The 24,469-nt window shown below is 48.7% G+C and overlaps 1 protein-coding gene across 1 annotated transcript in view; it reads left to right on the forward strand.

Annotated features, from left to right (window-relative positions):
- Positions 1–24,469, forward strand: part of LOC144098185 (uncharacterized) — a 141,113-nt gene that overhangs the window by 37,254 nt on the left and 79,390 nt on the right. The window contains exon 3 of the mRNA XM_077630700.1: positions 7,283–7,732. Within this exon, the coding sequence (XP_077486826.1) occupies positions 7,283–7,732 (450 nt within the window). The remainder of the gene's footprint in view (positions 1–7,282; positions 7,733–24,469) is intronic.

Here is a 24,469-nt window from a genome sequence, read left to right on the forward strand (position 1 = left end):
TCGAAGTGGACGTCGATCTCTCCACATTCGTTCAAAGTAGAATGCGCAGACGACCAGTGACAACGCATTTTTCTACATGTAATGCCATCTAGCTGCTGCACAGCAATTAACATAAATAGCTCAGGTTAGCCAGAAAAGATGGCGCTACACATATGCACCAACATTTGCAATGGGGAAATATTCCTAGAGAAGAAAATAAATCAGTCTCGAAACTTTACGGACAAAGGTTGTATTTACATGATCCAGAAACTCAAGCAGACGGCGATGTCGATATCCCACCTAATCCGCCGAGTTTCTGGACACAATTGGGGCATGAAGGAGCATGACCTATATCGCCTTCTTGCCTTCGTCCTCTGCCGCTTTCTCTTTGCTCTCCCTTACCTGAAATTCCAGGGCAGAGATATCTCCACCTTGGATGTCATGATCCGAGCAGCATTTAAGACAGCACTACACCTGCCTCTAAATACTCATACCGAAAAAACTCCTCCAACTATGCCTACACAAAACTATAGAGGACCTTATTGAGGCCCACCGACAGGCACAATTCATAAGTCTCGCGAGAACCACCACCCGCAGACACATCCTACACACCCTCGGCATTCCGCATACCGGCCACGGATCCCACACAGCTCCAGGTCTCCCTCCACATTCACCGCGAACTACTTATTAAACCTCTCCCCAAAACCTTCGCTCGTCTATGCACTCACCCCGCCGCCGAGCTCGCGCACGGGCGCTCCGCAGACACAATGCCACGGAACCGTATGCCGTGTAGGTGGGTAACGCACGCACAGGCGAGGGCGTGGTTGTAGCCATCATGAACCCCTCCAACGGACTGCCACCCTTCACATATCCCGCACTACCACTTCAGAGGAGGCTGAAGAGGCAGCCATTGCCATAACCATCACGCGCACGGAGGCCCGGTATATACTGTCAGACTCTAAAACTGCCATTCTAAATCTTGCTCGCGGGAGAGTTGACGTCCCTGCATTTCACATATTGAACTCTCTCGCCCCACATCCGCCCCGCTACATGGAGCTCATATGGGTGCCGGCCTGTTCCGCTAATCCCGGAAACGAAGCTGCCAACGCTCTAGCCTGAGGTTCTCTCAACCAGGCACAGGCAGCCTCCGATCTAGGGTTCTCACGGGAGCGCATGCATTCATTCAGTGAACTGATGCCGGCCTGCAAAACCGACCGTCGGCTCTAACCCCAACCCGATCCGTCCTTCGACATTTTCACCAGATTCTTAGGACGCAGCTCCAAACACGCAACTTACCCTACCCTTATATGCGCTCGTGCTATCACCAAGTCCACACAAACCCCTCCTGTACGCTCTGCCAGCACCCCAAAGCAACTCTCTACCATATCCTATGCCCGGCGGATCGTCCCGTCGGGGCCTGGAGCACCTTACCACTTGGGTGACCGTACTGCGCTCCGAGCATCCGGCCAAGCAAGCCATCGCCGCAGGCCATGCTGCAAGCGTCGTGAGTCTCCAGGCCCAAGGCCCTGCGTGTTATAAACTGCCCTGATTCAAATAGTTTTCACCACCATCACCCCGACAGCGCCGAGGAAAGAATTCGGGAGGGAGAACGACCTGCGCAAGCCAGTCCCTTCCGATGTCGTTCGCTTTTCTTTTCCTCTCGTCGAGTTGACTAATGCCGGTCCCACGTGGGGGCTGAGAGTGACGCTCCTCCCAAGTTCATTAAGAGTGCCATGAAAGTGTGGGCCGTACGCCGGCGTCTTTATGAAGCCTTCACCTAAACTAAAATTAAATAAAATTGGTTTTGGGGAAAGGGAATTGCGCAGTATCTGTCTCACATATCGGCGGACACCTGAACCGCGCCGTAAAGGAAAGAATAAAGCAGGGACTCAGAGAAGAAAGTAAGAAAGGGATGCCGTATTGGAGGGCTCCGGAATAATTTCGACCATCTGGGGATCTTTAACATGCACTGACATCGCACAGCACACGGGCGCCTTAACGTTTCGCCTCCATCAAAACGACAAGCAATTGACACGCGAGTCCACCTCACCCCTCTACAGGAACAAATGGCTGCCAACAGCTAGAAATTTGGCAGTGGAACTGTCGTTCCCTTCACAGGAAAATTTCCTCACAACTTTTCACTAAGCACCATCCGCTACCACCAGATGTGATCTGCATCCAGGAGATAGCTCACCCTCCCTCGTTCAGGGGATGCTACCTCATATACGATCCGGCCTATCCACGAGTTTCGGTGTACATAGCCAATGCCATAGCCTCAATAAGCCTCTCGACCACAATTACCGAAATTGTTCACTTAATATTGGAAATCCTATTTTCGCTCTCAGCGCGACACGAACGGGACACAAGACGAAGGACTAGCACAAACAGGCGCTGACTATCAACTGGTTTTTTATTGAAGAACGAAAAGCATATAAATACGAACAGTGAACTACTTATCAATCAACAAAAGTTATCTGGAAGGCACGTGGGAGGTTAGATAGCTCAATTCCCTCTCGGATAACTCTTTCGTATCACCTCTGCTATTCAACATCGCGATTCTCAAGCTCGCTCAGCAATTCCAAACACTCCCCAATATCGGTTATACGTAGTATGCTGACGATATAACGATATGGCCCACCAAGGGCTCCTTAGGCCACAAAGAAACAACGCTACAGGAAGCGGCACAAGCAGTGGAAGATCTCGCCTCTGAAAGCGGTCTTCACTGCTCCCCAGAGAACTCCAAAGTAAGGCGGGTTCATAATCCACGATACAGATCACCGGGCCCGATTAGCCTTACACGATACAAGGGCAGCCCATAAAGGATGTTATCCGGATACTTGGACTTTGGATCCAGAGCAACTTCAAGGCTACCCACACCATTCGAACACGTAAAACCACAACTACTCAAATAACCCGCATGGTTAGTCGTATCACCCGACATCGCTAAGGCATGCGAAAAGAGGACACGATGCGAGTCCTAAGTAGAATAACACACGGACTTCCTTTTCACAAGAAGAAACAAGAAACAGGAAGAGCAACAGATTGACACCATCCTAAGAGGGGCATGCAAAACGAGGCATAATCTTCCGCCCAGCCCCGCAACCGAAAATCATCACGCTCCTGGCCTTTCCAACACATATTCCGAACTCCAGGAAGCAGTCCTCATATCCCAAACATTCCAACTCCAACAAACACAAGCCGGCCACGCCCTTCTTAGGCGTGTAAGCACGACAGCGGACATTCGAGCCCTGGATTCTTAATCATCCCTAGAGAAACTACAAAGAAATAAAATCAAAGTGGATCCGATACCGAAGCATATGTTCAAAGATGTCCACACCGGCAGGCGCAAAGCAGGAATTTCCTACCTACGCAAGCGACTTGCCATCTCAGCCGGCGCGGTGTATGTGGACGCCGCGGCATACACGGAACAATTAATACGCGGCTGTAGCGATAAAATTCGAATTCTCCCCGGTGCTCGCTGCCTCTGTCACAGCCGACTCTTCTGCGGATACAGAAACCGCCGTTGTTGCACTTGCCGTACGGCACTGCGACGCGCAAAGGCGCAGCGCTCATGTGATCACGGATTCGCAGCAAGCCTGCCGAAACTTCCTGCGAGGACGCATCCCAATACACGTCGCTCGACTCACGGGTACTCAACCCCTCAAAAAAACCAACCAGATTACGTTGACCCCCAGTCACGAGGCCCTAGAGGGAAATGAAAGGGCGCACGCTTTAGCTCGAGCAGCAATCAACCGAGCGAGGCCATCCAATACCTTCCTATTCATCCCTATTTCCTCCATGCACAAAACGCTTAGAGTTCCAACTTCTTCAGCGTCAAAAATACCCTCCTCTTCACACAAAATTAGACACCCAGGACGCTATCTCCTGGCCCCAGATCCAAACTAACACTTGCCCTTACCCACAAACTTCCCCCAACACTATACCTTGATATATGCCCATGGTGCCAGGCCCGCCCAACACTCTTCCACATTTCGTGCGGATGCGGGGCGAAACCGAACCACTTGCAGACGCAGTACATGTCATTTGAGCGGTGGGAGGCGATGCTGATCAGCGATCGTATCGAAGACCAAAGAGCCCTTCTAAAGGAGGTCCCTATGACAGCTCAAGCCAGTGGAGCCCTGGAATGAGGACCCCACCCACAAGCCTCAAGAAACATTCCTCTGATTTCATTAAATTTTACTTACCTACCATCAAAACGCAGCCAGAAAATTGGAAAATTGGTTGTTGGGAAAGGAAATGGCGCAGTACCGGTCTCACACCTCGGCGGACCCCTGAACCGCGCCGTAGGGAAAGGGATTAAGGAGGGACTGAGACTGAGAGAAGAAAGGGCGAAAGAGGTCCCGTAGTGGAGGGCTCCCGAATAATTTCCACCACCAGGGGATCTTTAACGTGTACTGACATAGCACAGCACATGGGCGCCTTTGCGTTTCTTCTCCGTTGAAACGCGGCCGCCGCGGTCGGGTTCGAACCCGGGTACTCCGAATCAGTAGCCGAGCGCCGTAACCCCTGAGAAACCGCGGCGGGTAAACGCATCCTGCCGGTTGATGTTTAGAGGAATTTGCCTCTGTCCGCCTGCCACCTGTCAACCGTTCCACTCTCCCTCTCCGAATTTAGGAAGAGGAGAGAAACTCCGGACAAAGAATGGCTCGGGAAAAATGAAAATGACTAAGGAAGTACCCGCCACGGTGGCTCAGTGGTTAGGACGCTCGGCTACTGATCCGGAGTTCCCGGGTTCGAACCCGACCGCGGCGGCTGCGTTTCGATGGAGGCGATACGCATAGGCGCCCGTGTGCTGTGAGATCTCAGTGCACATTAAAGATACCCAGGTGGTCGAAATTGTTCCGGCGCCCACCACTACGGCACCTCTTTCATCCTTTCTCCTTTCACTCCCTCTCTTATCCCTTCTCTTACGGCAAGGTTCAGGCGTCCGCCGATATGTGAGACAGATATTGTGCCATTTCCTATCCCCAAAACCAATTTTTTTTAAGGGGTGGAGACGCCAAGTTTTTGGTTGGCGTGTTCTCTTTCAAACGTTGCGTATTGCCCCAGAACGCGTGACACACGCTGCGCGATTCATATATGCGCGGTGAATAATTTATTATTGCAAAATTTATACTGAGCGATTTCGGTTTCGGTTTCTGAGCGCCGGGGTGTAGTGCGACGTTACGATCAGGGAAGAGCAGCAACCCTGGTCACATGGGTCCCAAAAGTTGTGACGCACGTATTGCTGCGTCTTCTGCTCTCGCACACATGCTGTGCATAGAAGCGCCTTTCGAAATCATAAGCCGACAAAATTGGTCGGTACTGCGAATCTGCAATATGCTAAAGAAAAACCAAGCGAGCGGGGAACGACACTGAGTCCTGAAACCAAGCGGCTCGCTTCGGCCGATCTCAATCGCCATACCGCGTATGCCAACGCGGTTTCAGCGTTCTATTTCGCTTTGCCACGCCGACGCCGATGCTCTGTGGACGTCTCTGTCAGTGGCCCGTTGCTGACCCTGGTCACATTACAGCGACATGATGCCTCGCTTTTCCTACCGACCAATACCCGTCTATGTCTTCACTTCGCGCCGCCCGCGCAGCCGCCCTGCGAGACTGCTCAGGGTCCCGTGGCTGCTGATCACGATATCTGCTGCTTGTTTAGTAGACAGTCCATCTATTGGCTAAATGAATGCTTCCAGACAATTGTACAGGATTCATCATTTACCGCACGGGTAGTCAACTCCTCCAGGAATGCGCCCATGCCGACGACTGCATCTCGACGCTACTTTTGTTTACATATCTGCATCTGTATGCAAGCAGCAATTGCGCCTTATTTTGGCAGGAATTGCAAGCTGCGTTCCACATAGGTTAAGCAAGCTCATCTCTTTCGCGCCAGCTGCGGGTTTACTTGTTTGTTTAGTGCGATAACGTTGCTAGAACCGCCGAAGAATGCGAGCGCCAGCCTGGGGAACGCTTCATAGCCAGGTTGTGACAACGCGTAGGACCGGCGTTTCTGACTCGTTGTAGCTGCTTTTTTGCTTTTTCCGATGTGTCCAGTACTTGACTTTAAATTGTTTTATCTAGAGGTATGTTTGGAACCCATTTGAGATAAACAAAATGGCTTAGTTTGTTGCCGTCAAGCGACGCCGACGTAGCTGCCGCCGCGAGCGCCTGCAGTATTGACCGACAGACTGGGTCACACCGCCTAGCATCGGCGCTTCCCGCTGGACGTATTTGCGTCCTAAGATGTAAACAGTCCTCGATTTAAGGTCACTGTTGTCAAAACCACGCTAGATGACCATATGGATGCGCTAAAACTTGTGAACTCGCTCTCCACAATCGCCGACGTCGCGTATACGAACCCGGCGGACTCGCTAGGCCTATTCGCACTGCAGCCGAGCCGAAGGGTGAACATATGAAATGTAGTCGCTCGTGTCGCTCATTTTTATTACGGAGAAAGTGCAAACAAGAGAGTCATTGTCTCATCGACGTGAAGATGCTGGCTGGTGCGTCAGCAACGGCATATATGCCGATCAGCACACCGACCGCTGAGTCGCCGAAGCAGCGCCTCACCGATCTCGCGAGCCGCCGTTCATAGTACGTCACGTTACTGTGTTGCGATGTCACTGCTATTCATTGATATCGTTCCCAGGGCTCTACGTCACCACCTATAGCGCTAGCGATGGGCATCCATCAAGAGGAAGAGCACTTCGGGACTATTTGGAGCTGAATTAAAATATATTTTAAGCGCTTGTTGCATCCAATACTTCGCCATAGGTGACCTTACATACAGAGGAAGCCTATAACAAGCTTACTATAGCCTCAAAATTTAATGTCCCAACCCCTTTAAGAAGGCAGTGACTCGAACAATAGGAGGTGTACGTGCAAAGTATACGGCCTCGGAATGAACTACGTATATGTGCAAGAAGTAGCCTTGCGGATGCTATTCCTTCTCGCATTGCTTGGGAAGAGCAACCTGGCTTTCGCAAGCCCCATCGGTGGCTGCGGTTGAAACAGCCACCTGGTATATCTGTGGCGCATCGCTTAACCGCCGGGGAACGGCACCGATAGTGGAATGCGAACTCGCCAAGATCTATGAATGGGATACATCTAGCGTACTTGCGTAATACGAGTTGGATGGAATCCGAATTGGAGTTGATTGGAGAGTGCAACACTGTGGACACAGAACTGGCATGGAAACAGAGCTGTAATAGATCGCCGTGTGATAAGGAATGCCATCAAATTTCCTCCGCTTCAATCCAATTGATCAACCATAATTTTCTCTTTCGCCTCAAGCCAGAGCCCCTTCGAGGCACCGAGGGCGCTGCGCGAGCTCTCGGGCCTGTACGCCAGCTGCTACACGGCGCACTTCGTGGAACGAGACCTGCACGATGCCCTGTACGCCTTCCTGCAGGACGTGGGCGTGAGCGTCCGTGCCTGGCTGCGGGGGCCGGCCGAGAAGCTGCTGGCGCAGGCTGCCTCCCTGTCCCTGCAGCGGGCCATACCCAGCGTCCTATGGCTGCGCCAGAACCCGGCGTCGGGGCTGCTCTCCGTGGAGCCGGCGCGGCCGCTCTTCTCGCTCCTGCCGGAGTGCACGGGCCACGACGAGCGGCAGCAGCTCACCCAGCAGGTGGTGGGCGCCATCGACGAGGTCACCGACAACGTCGACGAGCTGGCCCACGAGCTGGCGCACACGCACGCTGTCCTCACCACCAAATTCGTGCCTCGAGACGAAGTCGTCCCCCTGACGGTCAGTGTGCACAATCTGCGCCCTTTTGTACGACGCTCGGAACTCGCTATGAGCACCCGCCTCGTAATAAAATGCTAACAAATATGCAAACAAATTAACAAAATTCTGCAACATTCAACTACAAGTCCGCAGATTTCCCGCATCGGGCGACAGTCAGCGGCTGGCTAAAATCGGTGAGGCATAGCGGATAAGGCAAGCAAACTTCGCAAGCTCCACATCTAAAACATTCAGCCAGCAATAAACCACGCAGAAAGCGTTGAATACAGGACGGAGGTACAAGTACTTCCTTGTAAAATAAGTAAATTCCTGTTAAAATAGGTAAATTCCTGTGTAAAATAAGGAGATGGTAGCGTCATTACAAGTACAAGAGGGTCTGCTGGGATATGTATGTACGAATTATTGTTCATTTATTTAAAAAGTTCATTAAAGTAATTTGAATAAACCTGTCGTACTGCAGCCAAATCATTCACGCAGCTTTCTGGGAAATAACTGCTACGAACAAATAAGCAGGGTCGGTATCACTAAAATGTAACGGAAGGCTTACAGCTGTAGCACAGCTTGTTTCTCAGCTGCCTGGCACGTAGTTTTTTTTTAAATCTAGCAGCGCTAATACAAACATGAAGCACATTGAAAAGGCGGAAATTTTAAAACGGATTTCAAGCCAGCGCTTGTGCTGTCCACCGCACCTCCTGTGTTCGCCTATGATGTTTACGTTGTTTGTCTTCGAAAAAAGCAGGTACAAGCTTCGAAAGGGCTTCGAATTTATTGCGGAGCCCCCTACTACTGTACCTCTTTCTTCATTTCTTCTTTCACTCCCTCCTTTTCCTAGCAGCAAGTTGATCATCTTCGGCGATTTTAAGTTCTAAAGCATTAACTGGCTCTCATTAGCCGTCTCTGCCAGTGACATTGAAGCTCATGCTCCACTCCTGTTTTGATTTTTCATTAATGCAGCTCGTTCACCTGCCTTAACTAGTACTGCTAACATTTTGGACCTTGTGTTGGCAACCAATCCAGGCATCTGCTCCGACTGAAGTCATCTGGGCGGACTTTCTGATCATGCCATTATAACCGGCAATCTTTCTTGCTCTTTTAATAAAAAGATGATAAGGACCAAACAAATCCAATGCTACAACAAAGGCGACCATTTAACAGTTATTAACAGACTGCAGCTATTTTTCTCTGGAGTGCCTGGATGATTATTTATCTCTTTCTGCCGAAGATAACTGCACACTTCTCAAAGATACCCTCACTAATCTTATCAATACCTTTATTCCAGTAGCTTCTATCAAAGAGAAAAAATCTGCGCCTTGGTTCAATAAACAACTTCGTCGACTGAATAATAAAAAGAAGCGCCTTTACAGACAAGCTGCTAAGAAGGATCTTTCAAGCGCGTGGACCAAGTACAAGGAATGCGACGAGCTTTACCAAACGTCCCTCAAGTCAACCGGACGCCACTTTTTCAACAAGGACTTATCATCTATGCTAGCAAATAACCCTCGCAGATTCTGCAAAGTGATAAACCCAAATAACAATCGTGATATAATTCTTACCGATAATTATGGGATTCCAATTCCTGAAACCCACTGTGCCCAGATATTTAACGGCGCTTTCTGTTCCGTATTCACTAACGAGGACGTCTCGTCAGTGTCCGATTTAAATAACCTTCCTAACATAAAATGCTCGAAATATTAGTCGCTCAAACTGATATATTATGCCTACTAAAAAACCTTAAGATTTCTACCAGATCTGATTAACATCGCTTCATTAATAAGATACTTAAAAGCACATCGCACTCCATTAGTTCAATAATAACCGCCCTGTTCTCTCAATCATTATCATCTGGTCTCATACCTCATGAATGGCGTGTTGCTTAAGTGATAACCATTTTCAAATCAGGTAATCGTTCTTCTCTGTTTAATTATCGCCCTATCTCACTAACAAATACTCTGTGCAAACTTCTCGAACACGTTATTTATAGTCAAATTCTTAAGTACCTGGAAAACAACAATCTTATTCTCAAATACCAGAACGATTTTTGCAAGGGCTTCTCTTGTGGCACACAACTTGCCTGGTTCGTTCAGGATTTCCAGTGTTGCAGGCGTTACGAAAAAAGTAACTAAATACGTTACTCATCACGGTGAAAAAAAAACGAACGCGTTACCATCCTACGTTGGCTACAAAAAAATGTAACACGTTACCGTTACAGAAAAGAAGTACCGCACGTTACTTCCCTGTTAATTCATGGCCACAAATTTTATTTGGTGCGTCTTCGCTGCAAGAACTCACGATAACAATTTTATAAAGGTCATATTTCCCATAACAGTTCTAGCCGAAATAACGATTTTACCCGAAATCGTGATTTAACAGGAATAATTTGCAGAATTGTGCAGAAGCTTAGCATTTTTATTGTGGCCTAAACATGCCTATAGAGTTTCATGTGATGGCTTCCAACTCCGTCGCACATAGTGAAGCCATTTTCGGAGTGTAACATTAAACACAAAAAGACATTTCATCAACAACTCTAACTTCCAAACCAAACATCAATGAACTCTCAACAAATTTACAGAAATTCTGAAAAATATGATGTTACAAATTGCTCGGCATGCTTTTCCACTCTTTAGAGTGTTGCATGTGTGAGTGGTTTGGGAAGGGCAGTTAGCTGAAGGAAAGTGTGTAGGTAAAAACTTTATTGATGAGCTTTATGGATGAGTCACTGCCTAGGGTTGGTCTGGCTCTTGATCTCAGATGGTGACCAACAGTCCATGACGTGCGGCGACCTCTCCAGACCACTCTACCAGCCGCCTTTGTGAGGCTGGTTCGGAGCTGGAGACTGCGATCTCCCAACCCTCTTTGTCCGTGAGGTTCCAGCGAGATGGTGGTCGGAATTCTCGGCAGAGATATAAAATGTGGTCAAAGTTGGCTCTCGGAGCCCCTCAAAGAGAACATTCGAGTCTGTATCGGCCTGGGTGGATAAGGGTTAACAAAGCCAGTGAAGGGAAGGTGCGAGTCTGGAGCTGACTCCAGGTATTTTGTTGTTCTTTAGAGAGGGAGATATGTGATGGGGGATAGACGAGCCTTTGCTCCTTGTAATGAAGGGTTATTTCATGATAGGGGACGAGCCGGTCCCTAGCGCTACCCCGGTCTACGGTGTGCCGTGCTCGGTTGACGTACGCTCGATCAAGAGAGCGGGCCACTTCGTTGCCGGGGTTGCCTGCGTGCGCTGGAACCCAAACAATTTGAACTGGTCGGGGTTCTGTGCAGCAAGAATTGAGAATTTTTCGGGTGGTAGAATGAATCTCTCGCCGTGCAAAATTCGTGATTGCTGCTTTAGAGTCACTCAGAATGAGTGTGGCAGCGCAGGAGGAAATGGCAAACCCTATGGCTGCTTCTTCGGCTTCAAGTGAGGTTGTTGCCTTAATAGAGCACGAGGCTGTGTTTGAGGTCATGCGATGCTACAGTGATGACGTAGGGCGAATTGATGGTGTACTCTGCCACGTCCACGTCTTTGTCGTTTGCATGAGCATTGTGTAAAGCCTTGGCACATGCTTCGCGTCTGGCCTGGTTGTGAACTGGGTGTACGTTTTTGGGCAGAGAGTGAACTATGAGTCTGTCCTTGATGTGTTTTGGGATGGCGTGGGTGTTGTGGGGGGGGGGGGACCTGTTGTTTGAATGTAAATTTATAGAGGCGAGAATGTGTCTACCTGTATTTGTGGAGGTTGAGTCTGTCAATCTGAGCCGTGCGATAAGCTTCAGTTGGTTCTTGTAGTGTATTGTGTACTCCCATGCGTAGGAGATGGGTGGTGGGAGATCGTTGTGGGAGATTTAAGGATGACTTGTATGTCTGTCTTATTAGTGCATATACCTTCTCCACTTTAGGGAAGGTAGGGAAGGGAGCAAAACCATCCGACTAATCACGAATGCCTGAACGAGCCGCCTCAGGATATGTTCACGCATGCCTCGGTGCTTGTTGGCTATTCTTCTAATCAGTCGGATGGTTTGATATGTCGTGATGGTTAGTTTGTAGATGGTCTCCGTGTTGCGTCCATTGTTTTGTATGAACATGCCTAGGATGCGTATCTTTTCAACCTCTGGCACTGGTAGACCATTGACCTCAACGTGTATGGAGGGGTTGTACTTCCTGTTGCGGTTCGGGGTCGGGTGGAGTAGCAAGAGTTCAGACTTAGCCGAGGATCATGCGAGGCCTATAGAGGCTGCGCACTCCACTGCCGCGTCCGCACCTGCTTGAAAAGTTTCTTCCATGTTCCCAACATTGCCCATGGTGGTCCATAGGCAATGTCGTCTGCATAGGAGTGGGAGAGGTTTGGGATGCGCTCTAGCTTGCGAGCCATGGGAATGAGAGTGATGTTGAAAAGTAGGGGAGATAAGACTGACCCTTCGGGTGTTCCCTGCTGCCCAGAGGAAAGGAGGGGGACTCTATAGGGCCTAGTTTGATATCCGCTGTGCGGTCTCGTAGGAAAGCTGCTATGTAGGTATGTGTTCGAGTCCTGACTCCTAGATTGGATAAGGCGTCCAGTATGACTGTGTGTTGGACATTGTCAAACACCTTAGTGAGGTCTAAGGCTAGCAGTACCACCTGTACACTTTGTTGGTAAAATAAATGCTGTGTGATTGATTGATTGATTGTGCGTTTGCAGTGTCTGGGATGTAGGATTCCTTCTGAGATTAGAAGCATCACGTCTTATGCTGATGGATGGCTTCGGAATCCTAGCATTGTGTTGGGATAGAGCTCTCTTGTTTGCATGTAAATTTGCAATCTGTTTAGGATAACATGCTCAAATAGCTTTCCCAAGCATCAGGTGAGAGAGAATGACCAGACGTTTAACATGTCGAGCGGTTTTCCGGGCTTGTGGATGAAAGTGACCGTGTGGGTCCACTCGGAAAGAACGGTGCCTTCCTTCCAGTGCTTGTTTAAAAGTTCTGCTAGGGCTTGGATGGAGTTCTCGTCTAAATTTCGTATCGTTTTGTTTGTGATCCCGTCTGCTCCTGGCGCAGACGTGGTGCGAAGTTTGACCATTGCTGCTCTAACCTCCCACGTTGTTACGTCCGCGTCGAGCCCGGGGTTTCTACGCCCAAGTAGGAAGGGAGGGGTAATTTGGGAGTTGCTGTGAGGTACCTGTCTTTGAGATTCTGGACCAGGACATCATCATCCATACCTATTCTGTGAATGAGGCGCGTTACATTACGCTGTTGCATGCTATTCGTGTTGTGGGGTGCTAAGAGCCAGCGCGAAAATTTCCATGTGTCTCTTAGGCCCAGGTTGCCATCCATGCGGTTGCAGAGCTGACCTCTATTCTGACGGGTTAGTTGTGCCGCGTGTGCCTCTATTTCTTTGATCAAGGCTCATATCCTTAACTTGAGTCATCTGTTGTGTTTATTACGAAGCCATCGTTTTTGCAGACCGGAGTGAGCCTCCAACATGTGAAGGAGTCTGCTGTCGACCGCGCCCGATTCGCGATTGCTCGGGATCTCAGATGTCGCTGTAGCGACGTCCTTTGTGAGTTCTGCCACCCACCTGGCAAGGTGTTTGATTTGGGTGGGGGCGTCGTTCCGGAGGTTACGAAATTTGTCCCAGTCTGTGATCTGCAGCTTCTTTTTCATGAAGGGGGCGAGTCAGTTTAGCGAGAGTGAGGTTTCAGTTATGTAGTGGTCGTTGCCTAGGGAGGTCTGCGTGTGCGACCACTCATATTTTGTGATATTCTTTGTGAGTGTGAGATCAGGAGTGGTGTTGTGTGGCACGCTGTTACCGATGCGCGTATGTTGTTGCGGATTATTGACGAGGGTGAGTCCCTCGTTCTGAATTAGTGTCCAGAGCTGTGCTCCTTTTCTGCAGTTGAAGTTGTACCTCCAGCTGACGTGTCTGGCATTAAAGTCACCAAGCACTATAAGCGGGTGTTTAGCGCTGATATGGAGCGGTTTGCGTATGGCTGCGAGGAGTTGGGCTGCTTTGCCTTTCGGGCTGCTGTATGTGTTGAGGATGTATAGGCTAGTGTTATTTCTAGTTTTGGTAAGCAGCTCTATTAGGTGACAATCTATGTCTTCAACCTCTGTGTGGTGATCTGTAGCGGTGTATGCTCTGTGAACTATGGTTGCTACCCTTTGAATGGGTTTGTTCACTGGCGTGTGGGGAGTGTAGTTGACTAATCTGACAGGAGCTTGAGTTTCCTGTAATGCGATGACTATGGGGACTTATGAGTCGGAGAGAGATTGAATGTGGAGTTGCAGGTCGCTTCGCTTGGAGCGATATCCTCTGCAATTCCACTGCCCCACTCTAAGTTCCTTGTGGTTTGCTGCCATCACACACTGGTCTGAAAGCGAATGGGTTGAATTTGATTTATGTGAGGGGAAACACTTGGTCTGTTTTTCTCTGCACCTGAGCAGCAATGGCGTCGTGGGCGCTAGATCTCCGCTCGAGCGCCGTCATTCTGTTGTTGAAATTGCTCGTCCATGTGCTCATGTCTTTGGTCATGGCTTCGAATTTCTTTTCCATTTTCTGTTCAAGAATAGTGACCGCGTTGATCAGGGTTCCTAACGTTGTGACGTCCCCAGTGGTAGTGCTTCCTTTTGCTCTGCACTTGGCAGGTTTGCTTTGGGTGGGTGAGTTCGGTCCACTAGCTTCCGTGGTGAGAGAGGGGATATCATATCTTAAGGAATTTCCATTTTCTTTGTTGTAGTAGCAATTAAAATTGTTTGCTAAGACTATCGATTTGTTGACTCTGATGTTGGATTTGCTTCCTCTGCTGTTCGAGCTGTGCTTTAAGTTGATTATTCTCACGAACAAGGGAAGATCGCGGACCCCAGCTCACCTGTTTGTCAGATGCTGACTGTCTGGTCTTTCCTTGTTTCTCAGACGTGAGCGGTCTGGTCAGGGGTGGGAAGGACTCGGACCGGGACCGGGACCACTGACGCGAGTTGGCACGGCTTCTCGAGCTTGATCGCTGCCTGCGGCGGGATTCCCGGAGGGTTGCGTTCTTTGTCGTATCATCCTTGGGTGTCAGCCTATTGTAGCCCGGACGGTTGAAACGCTGCTTGCCGCGTTTTGAGCCCGGGAAGTGGGATCCAACGCAGATGATGCATTTGGCTGCGCACGTGGGTGGCTCGACTGGGGAATGAGGCTCTCCACAGCGCTGGCAGGAATTTTGCTTGGGTTGGATACCGACGTCGCTTCTGTGACCGGCTTTCCGACAGTTGAAGCAGGCCTCGGCTTTCGCCAGGAAGGAATAGCAGTTATATACGGCTCCGTAAAAGCGCAGTTGCTTGGGAACCGACTTTGTGTTGACGAAAGTGACGAGTATGGACTTAGGCTTACCCAAACGTCTGGCGTCCGTAATGTCATACGAACTACTTTTGTTGAAAGCCTGAAGTTCCTGAACTATCTCTTTAGGCGTCTGGCCGTAGATAGCGTTGTAGAGAAAGCCTCGGATGGCGTTGTCTGGTTGGGCAATGTAGGCCTTTAATGGGTAGGTCATGTTGGAGATTTGAAGAGACTAAAGTAGCGTTCCGCTCTGTTCTCTGATGAGGTACTGATGGTGAAAGAGTTGTTTCGAGGATTTATGCGTATGGCGTCTTGTTGACGTACTGCCTCTATGGGGAGCTTCAGGGCGGTGCATACGAGGGATAGGATGTAGCCCTCATTTTGTTTGCGGAGATCTAGGCCCCCACTCGGGCGCTAGATAATTTTCATGTCTGAGGCGGGTAGTTTGCATAGCGGAGCCTGACGCTTCATATTTGGTGGAGGAGACTTGCCTTGCTTGGGCTGGGCCGGTGTGGCGGGTCCGTCCGGCGGCTTGAGAGGCGAGCTCTGAGTGCGGTGCTGAGTGCGCTAGTTTACGGGCTGTGAGAGCCCTGGTCCATCCAGGATCTGTGGCGAATTCTTCAGGCGAGATTGCTTCTCCGCCGAATTGGCAGGCAGGCTTGGCGTTTAGTGAAGCCATGTGCGCGCTGTGAAGCTAAGCCTAGCCTAGCCCAGGCGCGGCAGGTTCCAGCTAGGCCTACTGCGAGGCGCAGCGAAACGTCTGCCGCTCCGTGCCATGCACAAATTTCGGACTCGGAAGTCCCTAAAAGTGGACAAAAATGGTGCACAACACCATCACGAACCGTTTGCAGCACTTGTAGTCCAGGAAGAGTCGAAAAACCGCACAAAGCAGTAGAAAACTACGGAGCCGACGTGAGACGCGTCCGTGTGCTCCGGCAGCCACCTGGCGGTCCGCAAGTGTGTGAGCACGTGTTTCGTGCTTTATGGGTATCTGTCTTTTTTTCAGTTGTGCTCGTCGCGCGGTGTAAGAATAATATACTTAGGTGTTGACACTCTCCCCCTGCCGCGCGCGAGAGCGCCGCCCGCTCGCGGGCACAATATGTGCGGTGGGGGGGGGGGGGGGGGGGGGGGGGCGTTGCCTTTGAAGCCGGTTGCTAGCTTAGAGGGCGCTGCGAAAGGGGGGCCCACGCTAGGCGGCTCGGTCCGGCGTGGCGCGGCACTGCGCACGTATTTTTGCGACATTTTGGTGTATGCCGCTGCACTGCTCTGCTGTTTTAACAAGTTCCTTTATTTTTCACCAACAACTTGTGTTTGGCTGCCGTCGGCAGAGTAGCCCAATCTTCCAACCAACCAAGCCACCAAGCCCACAGCTGGTGAGTGCTGCGCTGAGTGCTGCGCAATGGGACGAAAGTGCTTCGTGCCGAACTGCAACTCGGGCTACCGGACTTGTGCGTAGCGTGTGCCACTATTCAAAGCTCCGTCCGACAATGTTCATTTGGAGAGGTGGCGCCGTGCGATTCCTAGGGCAGACGGGACGTTAATACCCACTGATCATGTCTGCGCCAAGCATTTTGCAGAGGACGCGATATCCCAGGCGTATTAAGCCCGTTTCACATGCAAGCGAACCGCTCGCGAACTCCGTCGCCGCGGCGCATACACCCTCTCTCAAGCGGCGGTGGAAGCCCCAGCGGCTGGAGCGGCGAGGTTCGGGCAAGTTGGAAATTTTCGCGGCGGCGACGCGGCAGCAGCGCATCTCAACCAATGACCGCCCGGCAAGGGTGGCTAGACTGGCCCGGCGTTGCCACGCGAGTTTGTACGCCGCACGTACGAACTTTTCTTTAGGAAAGAAATTGTATAAAGCGCTGTTTAATGCTTAAAACGCAATAATTATATTTATTTAGATAAACTATGAAAAGAAATGACAAAATATTGCTTTTAATTACGCTTTTTTTTGTGTTTGCAGGCCACCAAAACCGGTTGCAGGCGCATATCTTTTGCCGGCAACATTGGTTTTCGCAGCGGTGGGAAACGCGCAGCGGCGATGCATGTGAAACGAAGCTCGCGAACCGCTTCGCAGCGCCGCGCCGCTGTTCGCTCCGTTCGCCAATTCGCTTGCATGTGAACCGCCCTTTACGCGGAGCTCAATGGAAGAGTGCTGTTTTACGCGGAAAAGAGGCCCGTGCTTTCCAGAGATGCAGTTCCTACGTTATTTCCGAACTGTCCAAAGTATCTGACGCGGCCAGAGAGACATAGAAAGCCACCTCGGACAGGAAACCTTCTGCACAAGCATCTAAGCGATGTCGGCCGGAGGTCGGCTACAGCGGTGCGATGCAGCCTCTCCAAGCTTCCTTGCCTGCTGTGATGATGCCTGCAAATCCGGAAACAGCCTTGGAACCAGAGGTTATGCGACAGCTTCTTGACTCTGACTCTGCCACTCTGATATCATGTCTGGCACTTGATGGTGCAACAAATACACCGTCTCGTGGTGCTCAACCAAGTGGAATGGAGGTAAGCTTCTCGCTTTATGTGCGCTCTGTTGCTTTTTTTAAATAGCTGCAAACATTCTATACACAATTTTGTTTCATGCATATTGACAGCACGATTCAGGACTGCGCTGCAGACGGCACCGTCGCTGCTAGTTCGTCTCACTCTTACAGTTATCCAGAAGAATACCTGAAGGAAGGGAACGCGATTGAACTGCATCACAATACAGTTTGCTTCGCTCAGGACAGAGAAGAATGCCAGGTAAACTAGCTTTGGCTACTGCGATGACTTCGTGCTTTTTTTGGCTGACAGAAAACTATACTCTGCGTAATTTTTCTTGCCATCCTGTCATATCTCAGTTTATGCATTGCCTGCATCATTGTAAAATGAGCTCTTTCAGCAACCTCCATTCACAGTGTTCCAACTGAAATTTTTTTCCAGCACAGTTGTCAGGGCTATTCAGCACAGACTGTTGCTGCAAGTTGCTTTCTTATCTCGATAGTCTAGCTTTGCTTGTTATATCATCATTACCTTTAACCTTCCTGCACACTTTTGTCGTCTAGATTCGCAGTCCAGAAGGCGACGGCATAGCAGCCAGTTCTTCTCAACACAGCAGCATGAACAGGACTCCTGTTGAACCCAAAGGAAACTCAGAACATAGCAAAGACAAGAAACAGCACAACGCCACACCTTCGTACACCCTGGGCAGAGAAGAGCCGGTGTCATTTTCACTGCTTTGCGAACGTGCATAAAGTATTCAGCTCCCCAGCAAAGCATGGGCAGTGCAAGTAGTGGAGAACTTTGGACTGTATGCTGTGATTTTTTGGTGAAGCGGCTTTGCCAAACACTCTAGACTGTAACCACTCAGCTTATCTCCGCAAAACAGTACAGGTAACACCTTCCACTGACGGCTCTCTGTCGCTGAGGACATTTGTTCATGGCCGCTCTATAAATGTAGAGAGTGTGAGCAGTGACAGAAGTATGAATTCTGTAAGTGCAGTAGAAAGTGCTCTTCAATGTTTCCATGGCATGCATGCATGCACCGGTGGCCCCTCTAAAGAAACGTTTAACAACATCCATCCAGAGTGTGCATATGTTGACATCTGTGGAATGTGGCGGCACAAGTGTATGCTGCTTACTGGTGGAACAATCTGCTAGGCTTGTAAACGACTGAAAGTTGTGCTCCGTATCCATCATGCCAGGCAAAAGAAAGGCAAAATGAGGCATGTTCGGCTCATAGCAAGCCCATCAAAAAAGGCCAGGGTTGAGACGATACGCAAAGCGAGATATGTCTGTTTTAAATCCAAGGTACGGTTTCTAAACGGGAAAAAAAAGTTGAAGCATAACTTGCTAAGTGCCAAGAAAAGCTAGAACTTCCTAATGACGAAACTATTGAACGCTTCTTTGAGGAGGCAAACCTTCCCGAGGCTCAGAAGCTCGTTTTTTAAGAGCCGGAAAGGTTGAATCAAAGAAGGGCAGAAGGTATTCTGACAGCTGGGTACTGCTCTGTCTGCTCCTACATAATCGGTCATCTGCAGGATACAAATTTCTAATGGAAAATGAAATTGTAGCATTGCCATCAATCAGAACAATAAGTCGTCACATGGCGACTGTCGGCTTCAAGTCTGGCTTTGACAGCAAGTTTTTTGCTGCTCTAAAGAAGAAGTTGGCGAAGGAGGACTGTTTTCAACAACACGGTATGATGTTTGACGAAATGCAGGTCTGCAAGAGTAAACGTGTCAATTCAAGTACAATGACATATGTAGGATTGACTTCAGAGACAGCGGACTCAGGCGAGCTTGCTGCCCATGCTCTGTTCTTTATGTTTTGCCCTTTTGGTAAGAGCTCTGCCCAAACATTTGGTGTCTTCGCTGCCAAAGGTTCAACGAAAGGCACCGTTCTTGCGCAGTTGCTTCTTCAAGCACTTGCGCTCATGGAAGAAGCAGGTGCGAAAAGTCATGGCTTTGTTTGCGATGGGGCATCCACGAATAGAAGTATGTCGAGCACACTGGGTGTAAGCGGGAGCCTTCAAGACTGTTGCAACTCTTTCACCCACCCAAGTGACCCTACAAGAAAGATGTTCGCCTTTTCGGATGTGCCACATTTATTTAAATGTATTAGGAATCGCCTCAAGCAGCAGAGGTACCTGAAGAAGGAAGGCAAATGGATTAGATTGGAAGATTATAGTGCAGTTTATAAGGAGGAACAGGACCAAGCTGAAGGCTTACGCGTGTGTCCAAAGATAACATACAGTCACATATACCCAACTACTTGTGAAAATTGCTTGTGAAATTGGCAACGCAAGTGTTCAGCCGCTCTATGGCATCGGGCATTAAATTCTACAGAGAACAAGGTGTGCGCCGTCTTAGCGACAGTGAAGCAACTGAGGAATTTACTTTATTTCTGAGTGATCTTTTCGATGCACTAAACCGACGTTTTCCGGCTGAAGGCATTGCAAGGCAGAATTCAGACCTTGGGCTTATTAGCAGCGGCATTCAATCGCTTGACATCTGGGAGAAGGAACTTGAGTGCGGCTTGATAACAAAAGACGTTTCTCACTAAGAGGACCTGTGAGGGCCTTCGGGTCACACTAAAATCAACAAAAGACCTTTGTAATGTTCTCTTGGAGGATTTGAATTTCAAATATGTTTTAACAAGGAAGATGAACCAAGATTTAATTGAACGCCTCTTCGGAAAGATAACATTGGCTGGAAGACAAAATGACCACCCCTCCATGCCTACTTTCTTGCAGCTGTATCAGACATTGTCTGTTTACACCCTTCTAAAGCCTCCTAAAGTTGGCAACTGTAGAGTAGTTGAAGGAGAAAAACCACTCCTAGATGTATCAGATATCAGGGCTCTGATAAGCCTGAACCATGTCAAAGCGTCATAAGCTGACTTTGTAGATGATATGAAGCAGAAACTAGAGAGCCTTATCTGCGTAGGCGACTGGGAATGTGATGACATCATCAGCCAAATGAAAGGAGGAGCAGATACTGATGTTGAAGTCTGCATTGTTTTTATTCAGCAGGATTCATCACCAGGAAAATGAGAAAATTCCCGAACTGTCCTACATGCAAATCAGCGTTCAGTTCTGAAAAGAGTAGTACCGCTGAGGCAGCACTGACAAATGCAAAGGACAGAGGAGGACTTATACATCGAAATATGCACCTTTATAATTTACTGAAACAAACTGAACGTTTGTTTTCAGCATATGCAGACACACACACTGTCTACTGGGACACAATTGTTGGTGTTCTTGACACCTATACCATTACTTTTCCATGTGATGAGCACAAGGAAGAAACAGTGGCTCAGTTGCTTCACTGCTATGTTAGCATGCGGATGAGGCAGCAATGCAGGCATGTTAACATGAGCATGAAAAACGGGACACAAGAAAAAAAGAAACTGGCTAAGCTTTGTTCCTCTTAGCCGCAATTTTCATCAATGTTCCTATATGGTACAGTTTTGGGACTTTTGCTGTTTACGTTACATGGAAAACTGCTGTTACCGCACAGTGACACTGTGTATGTCTTGAATATTTCACTCAGTTACTGCATTTTTGTTTGCACTGGGCATATGATGTGCAATAAAAATCTGAAATTTTTCATTTCGTTCTTTAATTGCGGGAGTGCATGACAGTGTAAACTTCTGAGATGGTGATTTCCTTATATTTTTTCACCTCCTTATGAGTTTCCAAAGTGTACTTGGCTGAACGCTGACCCCTGCATACTTGAGTCCTTCAAGAGCCATTTAACCTCCAGTAGAAAGGAGTTTATGTAAATTATGCCCGTTCTATGATAATATGCATCGGAATAAAAATACCAATTTCTCAAGCTTTCGTGTTGGGTTATAGACCATGATCCGACGCGCCCTTTCAACCCGCCTGATGCATTTCCGGCGTGAGAAAGTTTTTACCTAATACGCAGCCTCTTCACGACTTGAGTCGTAAATAGCTGCGCTATACTACTGGGCGGCATCTTGAAAATTAGCCCACTGAGCGAAATAATGCTTGAAGGGTCTTTTATAGAGTGAATAAGCAACGATAAGCGTGAAGCAAAAACTTTCCGGTGCAATAATTTTCTGCTCTTGTGAACGGAAAATAGCATGATGACCCCCACTCATATTTATTATGGTAAGTTAGATCTTTGATTAGATCGATTGAGCCATGCATTGAGCTAGGAAGCGGAACTTGAATGAGCTTCGAGTGCTGCTCGACCGAGCCCATATCGTTAACTGCTTTACACAAGATAATTTCATGCAAACAAATTGTTAAGACTGGCACACTAGTGATTTTAATTCCGAGCAACAAACTTCCTTAGTGTTTTCAATTCACGCCAACAAAGAGAAAATCGAGCTTGGGCAGCGGAATCTCGAGGCGCCAGCACCACTCAACTGGGCCCACTGACATCGGCGCCATCTGTCGGCTTGCAGTCGAACTGCAAGGCGTGCTCCGCCGCGGCCGAGCATAATCTGTACGCTCCAGCGGGCTTAGTGTCAATACCTCAGTATTCTTGCGCCGTGGCTCGTCTTCACGGACAGTGTTTTCAGGCATGCAACAAGGATTGTCGAGAGCAGCTGTGTATTTTGCTTATTTGCAACACCACTTTAGGCGCATTTTTGTTCTGAAATAGAGGCGGAGGGGGGACAATTGGAATAAAAAGTAACTGGTAACGTGACACCTCACGTTACCAAAAAATGTTAACGTAAGTACGTTGACATTTCCGTCACAGTTCCGAAATGGTAACGAGTACATTACTAAGTTACCGAAAAAAGTAATGCATTACCGGTAACGACGTTACTTGTAACGCGTTACCTCCAACACTGACGTTTTGCATTCATCCATGGATGCTGGCGGTCAAATTGATGCCATTTTTCTCGATTTTTCGAGAGCATTTGATCGTGTTTCTCAGCATAGGCTTACGCTCAAACTAACTCAGTTCAATATTCACCCCGCTGTTATTACTTGGATCGCATACTTCCTCAACGCTAGACTTCAGTCTACCTCCTTTAACAACTACAACTCCACTTATTCTAAAGTCACTTCTGGGGTACCGCAGGGGAGCGTTCTTGGTCCCATACTCTTTTTAATATATATTGATTTACCTAACGCTCTGTGTCTTCTCGAGCTGGCTCTTTGCTGATGACTGCGTAATATACCGTAATATTGTTTCTGTCACTGACCAACAGTGTTTGCAAACTGGCCTGGATGCAGTAACCGCATGGTCTACATCTTGGCTTATGCCGCTTAATACTTCTAAAACTAACCTTATATCTTTCACTCACAGTTCTCGCATTCCCAACCCTTATTTCCTAAATAGCGATTCTGCCGAACTTGCAACTAACAAGTACCTCGGAGTTCACCAGCAATAAGACTTCACATGACAAAACCACATTAATCTAACTTTAGCATCTGCCAACCGCTCACTCGGCCTGCTGAAGCATAACCTCAGACTGGCTGGCCCACGCCAGAAGAAGCTTGCGTTGATCACACTCATTCATCCGAAAATTGAATATGCATTAGCCATCTGGGATCCTGATAAAGCCTATCTCGTAGATAACTTTGAGTCTCTGAAGAACCGTGCTGCGCGTTTTATTTTTTCAGACTACTCAAATACTACCAGCGTGACTGCCTTGAAAAATCGCGCCGAATTAGAAGACATCTTTCCGCCGTAAACTGTCACGACTAGCACTTTTCATAAACTGTATCAACATCCTTCGCTTCACCACGATTTTTTTCAATCACCATCAGCCTTCTTTCCGGGGCTCGAGCATTCGCACGAAGTTAAACGCATCGCGTGTCATTTATCTGCACTGGCAAAGTGATTCCTACCACGCACTATCTTAGAGCGGAACAATTCACCAGAGCACATAGCCATTGAATCTAACGCCTCCACATTTCTTGCTCTCATCCACAGCGACGTTGGCATTTGAAACGTGTGAAATGTTCGAAATTTTTTAATGTTTTGCTTCCATTTGCAGCACTTTTGCGATTACTTCTGTTCTTTTCGTGCCTAATTCGTACATTGTAGTATTTTTCATTTCCGTTATGCCTAATAATTTTCTTTAAACCTATAATTTGTATTATATTGTTTTTATCGCCTGCTTCTTTATTTACTCTCCGGTGCTGAAGTATTTTCCATGTTATACCTAGCCTGTTTATTGTTCCATTGCTTGTTAATGATGTTCCTTGTACATGTTTTTTACACTTAACCCCGCCCTCCCCCCCCCCCCCCCCTCGCCCCCTATGTAATACCCTCGAAGGAGGGCCTTTCGGGATACGCTTAATAAATGAAATAAAAAGGTGAAATGCGCGATGGTAGTTAGGTAGGTAAACATAATGATTAAAATCAGAGGAGTGTTTCTCGGGGCTTGTGGGTGGGGTCCTCATTCCAGGGCGCCACTAGCTTGAGCTGTCAGACGGACCTGTTTTATGAGGGCTCTTTGGTACTCAATACGATCGCTGGTGAGCATCGCCTCGCACCGCTCAGGTGACGTCTACTGCGTCTGTAATTGGTTCGGTTTCGCCCCGCATCCGCACGAAATGTGGAAGTGTTGGGCGGGCCTGGCACAATGGGCATATATCAAGGTATAGTGTTGGGTGAAGTTGTGGGTGAGGGCAAGTGTTAGTTTGGATCTGGGGCCAGGAGATAGCGTCCTGGGTGTCTAATTTTGTGTGAAGAGGAGGTTTTTTTCGGCGCTGGAGACGCTGGAACTCTAAGCGTTCGTTGTGCATGGAGGGAATAGAGATGAATTGGAATGCGGTGTATGGCCTCGCTCGGTTGATTGCTGCTCGAGCTAAAGCGTAGCACTCATGTGATCACGGGTTAACAGCAAGACTGCGGAAACTTCCCGCGAGGACGCGTCCCATGGCACGTCGCTCGACTCATGGGTACCCAGCCCCTCAATAAACCCCACCAGGTTACGTGGACCCCTGGTCACGAGGAACTAGAGGGACATGAAATGGTGCAATGCGCGGA

Source organism: Amblyomma americanum, chromosome 7 (genome assembly GCF_052857255.1).
Source record: "Amblyomma americanum isolate KBUSLIRL-KWMA chromosome 7, ASM5285725v1, whole genome shotgun sequence".
NCBI lineage: Eukaryota > Metazoa > Arthropoda > Arachnida > Ixodida > Ixodidae > Amblyomma > Amblyomma americanum.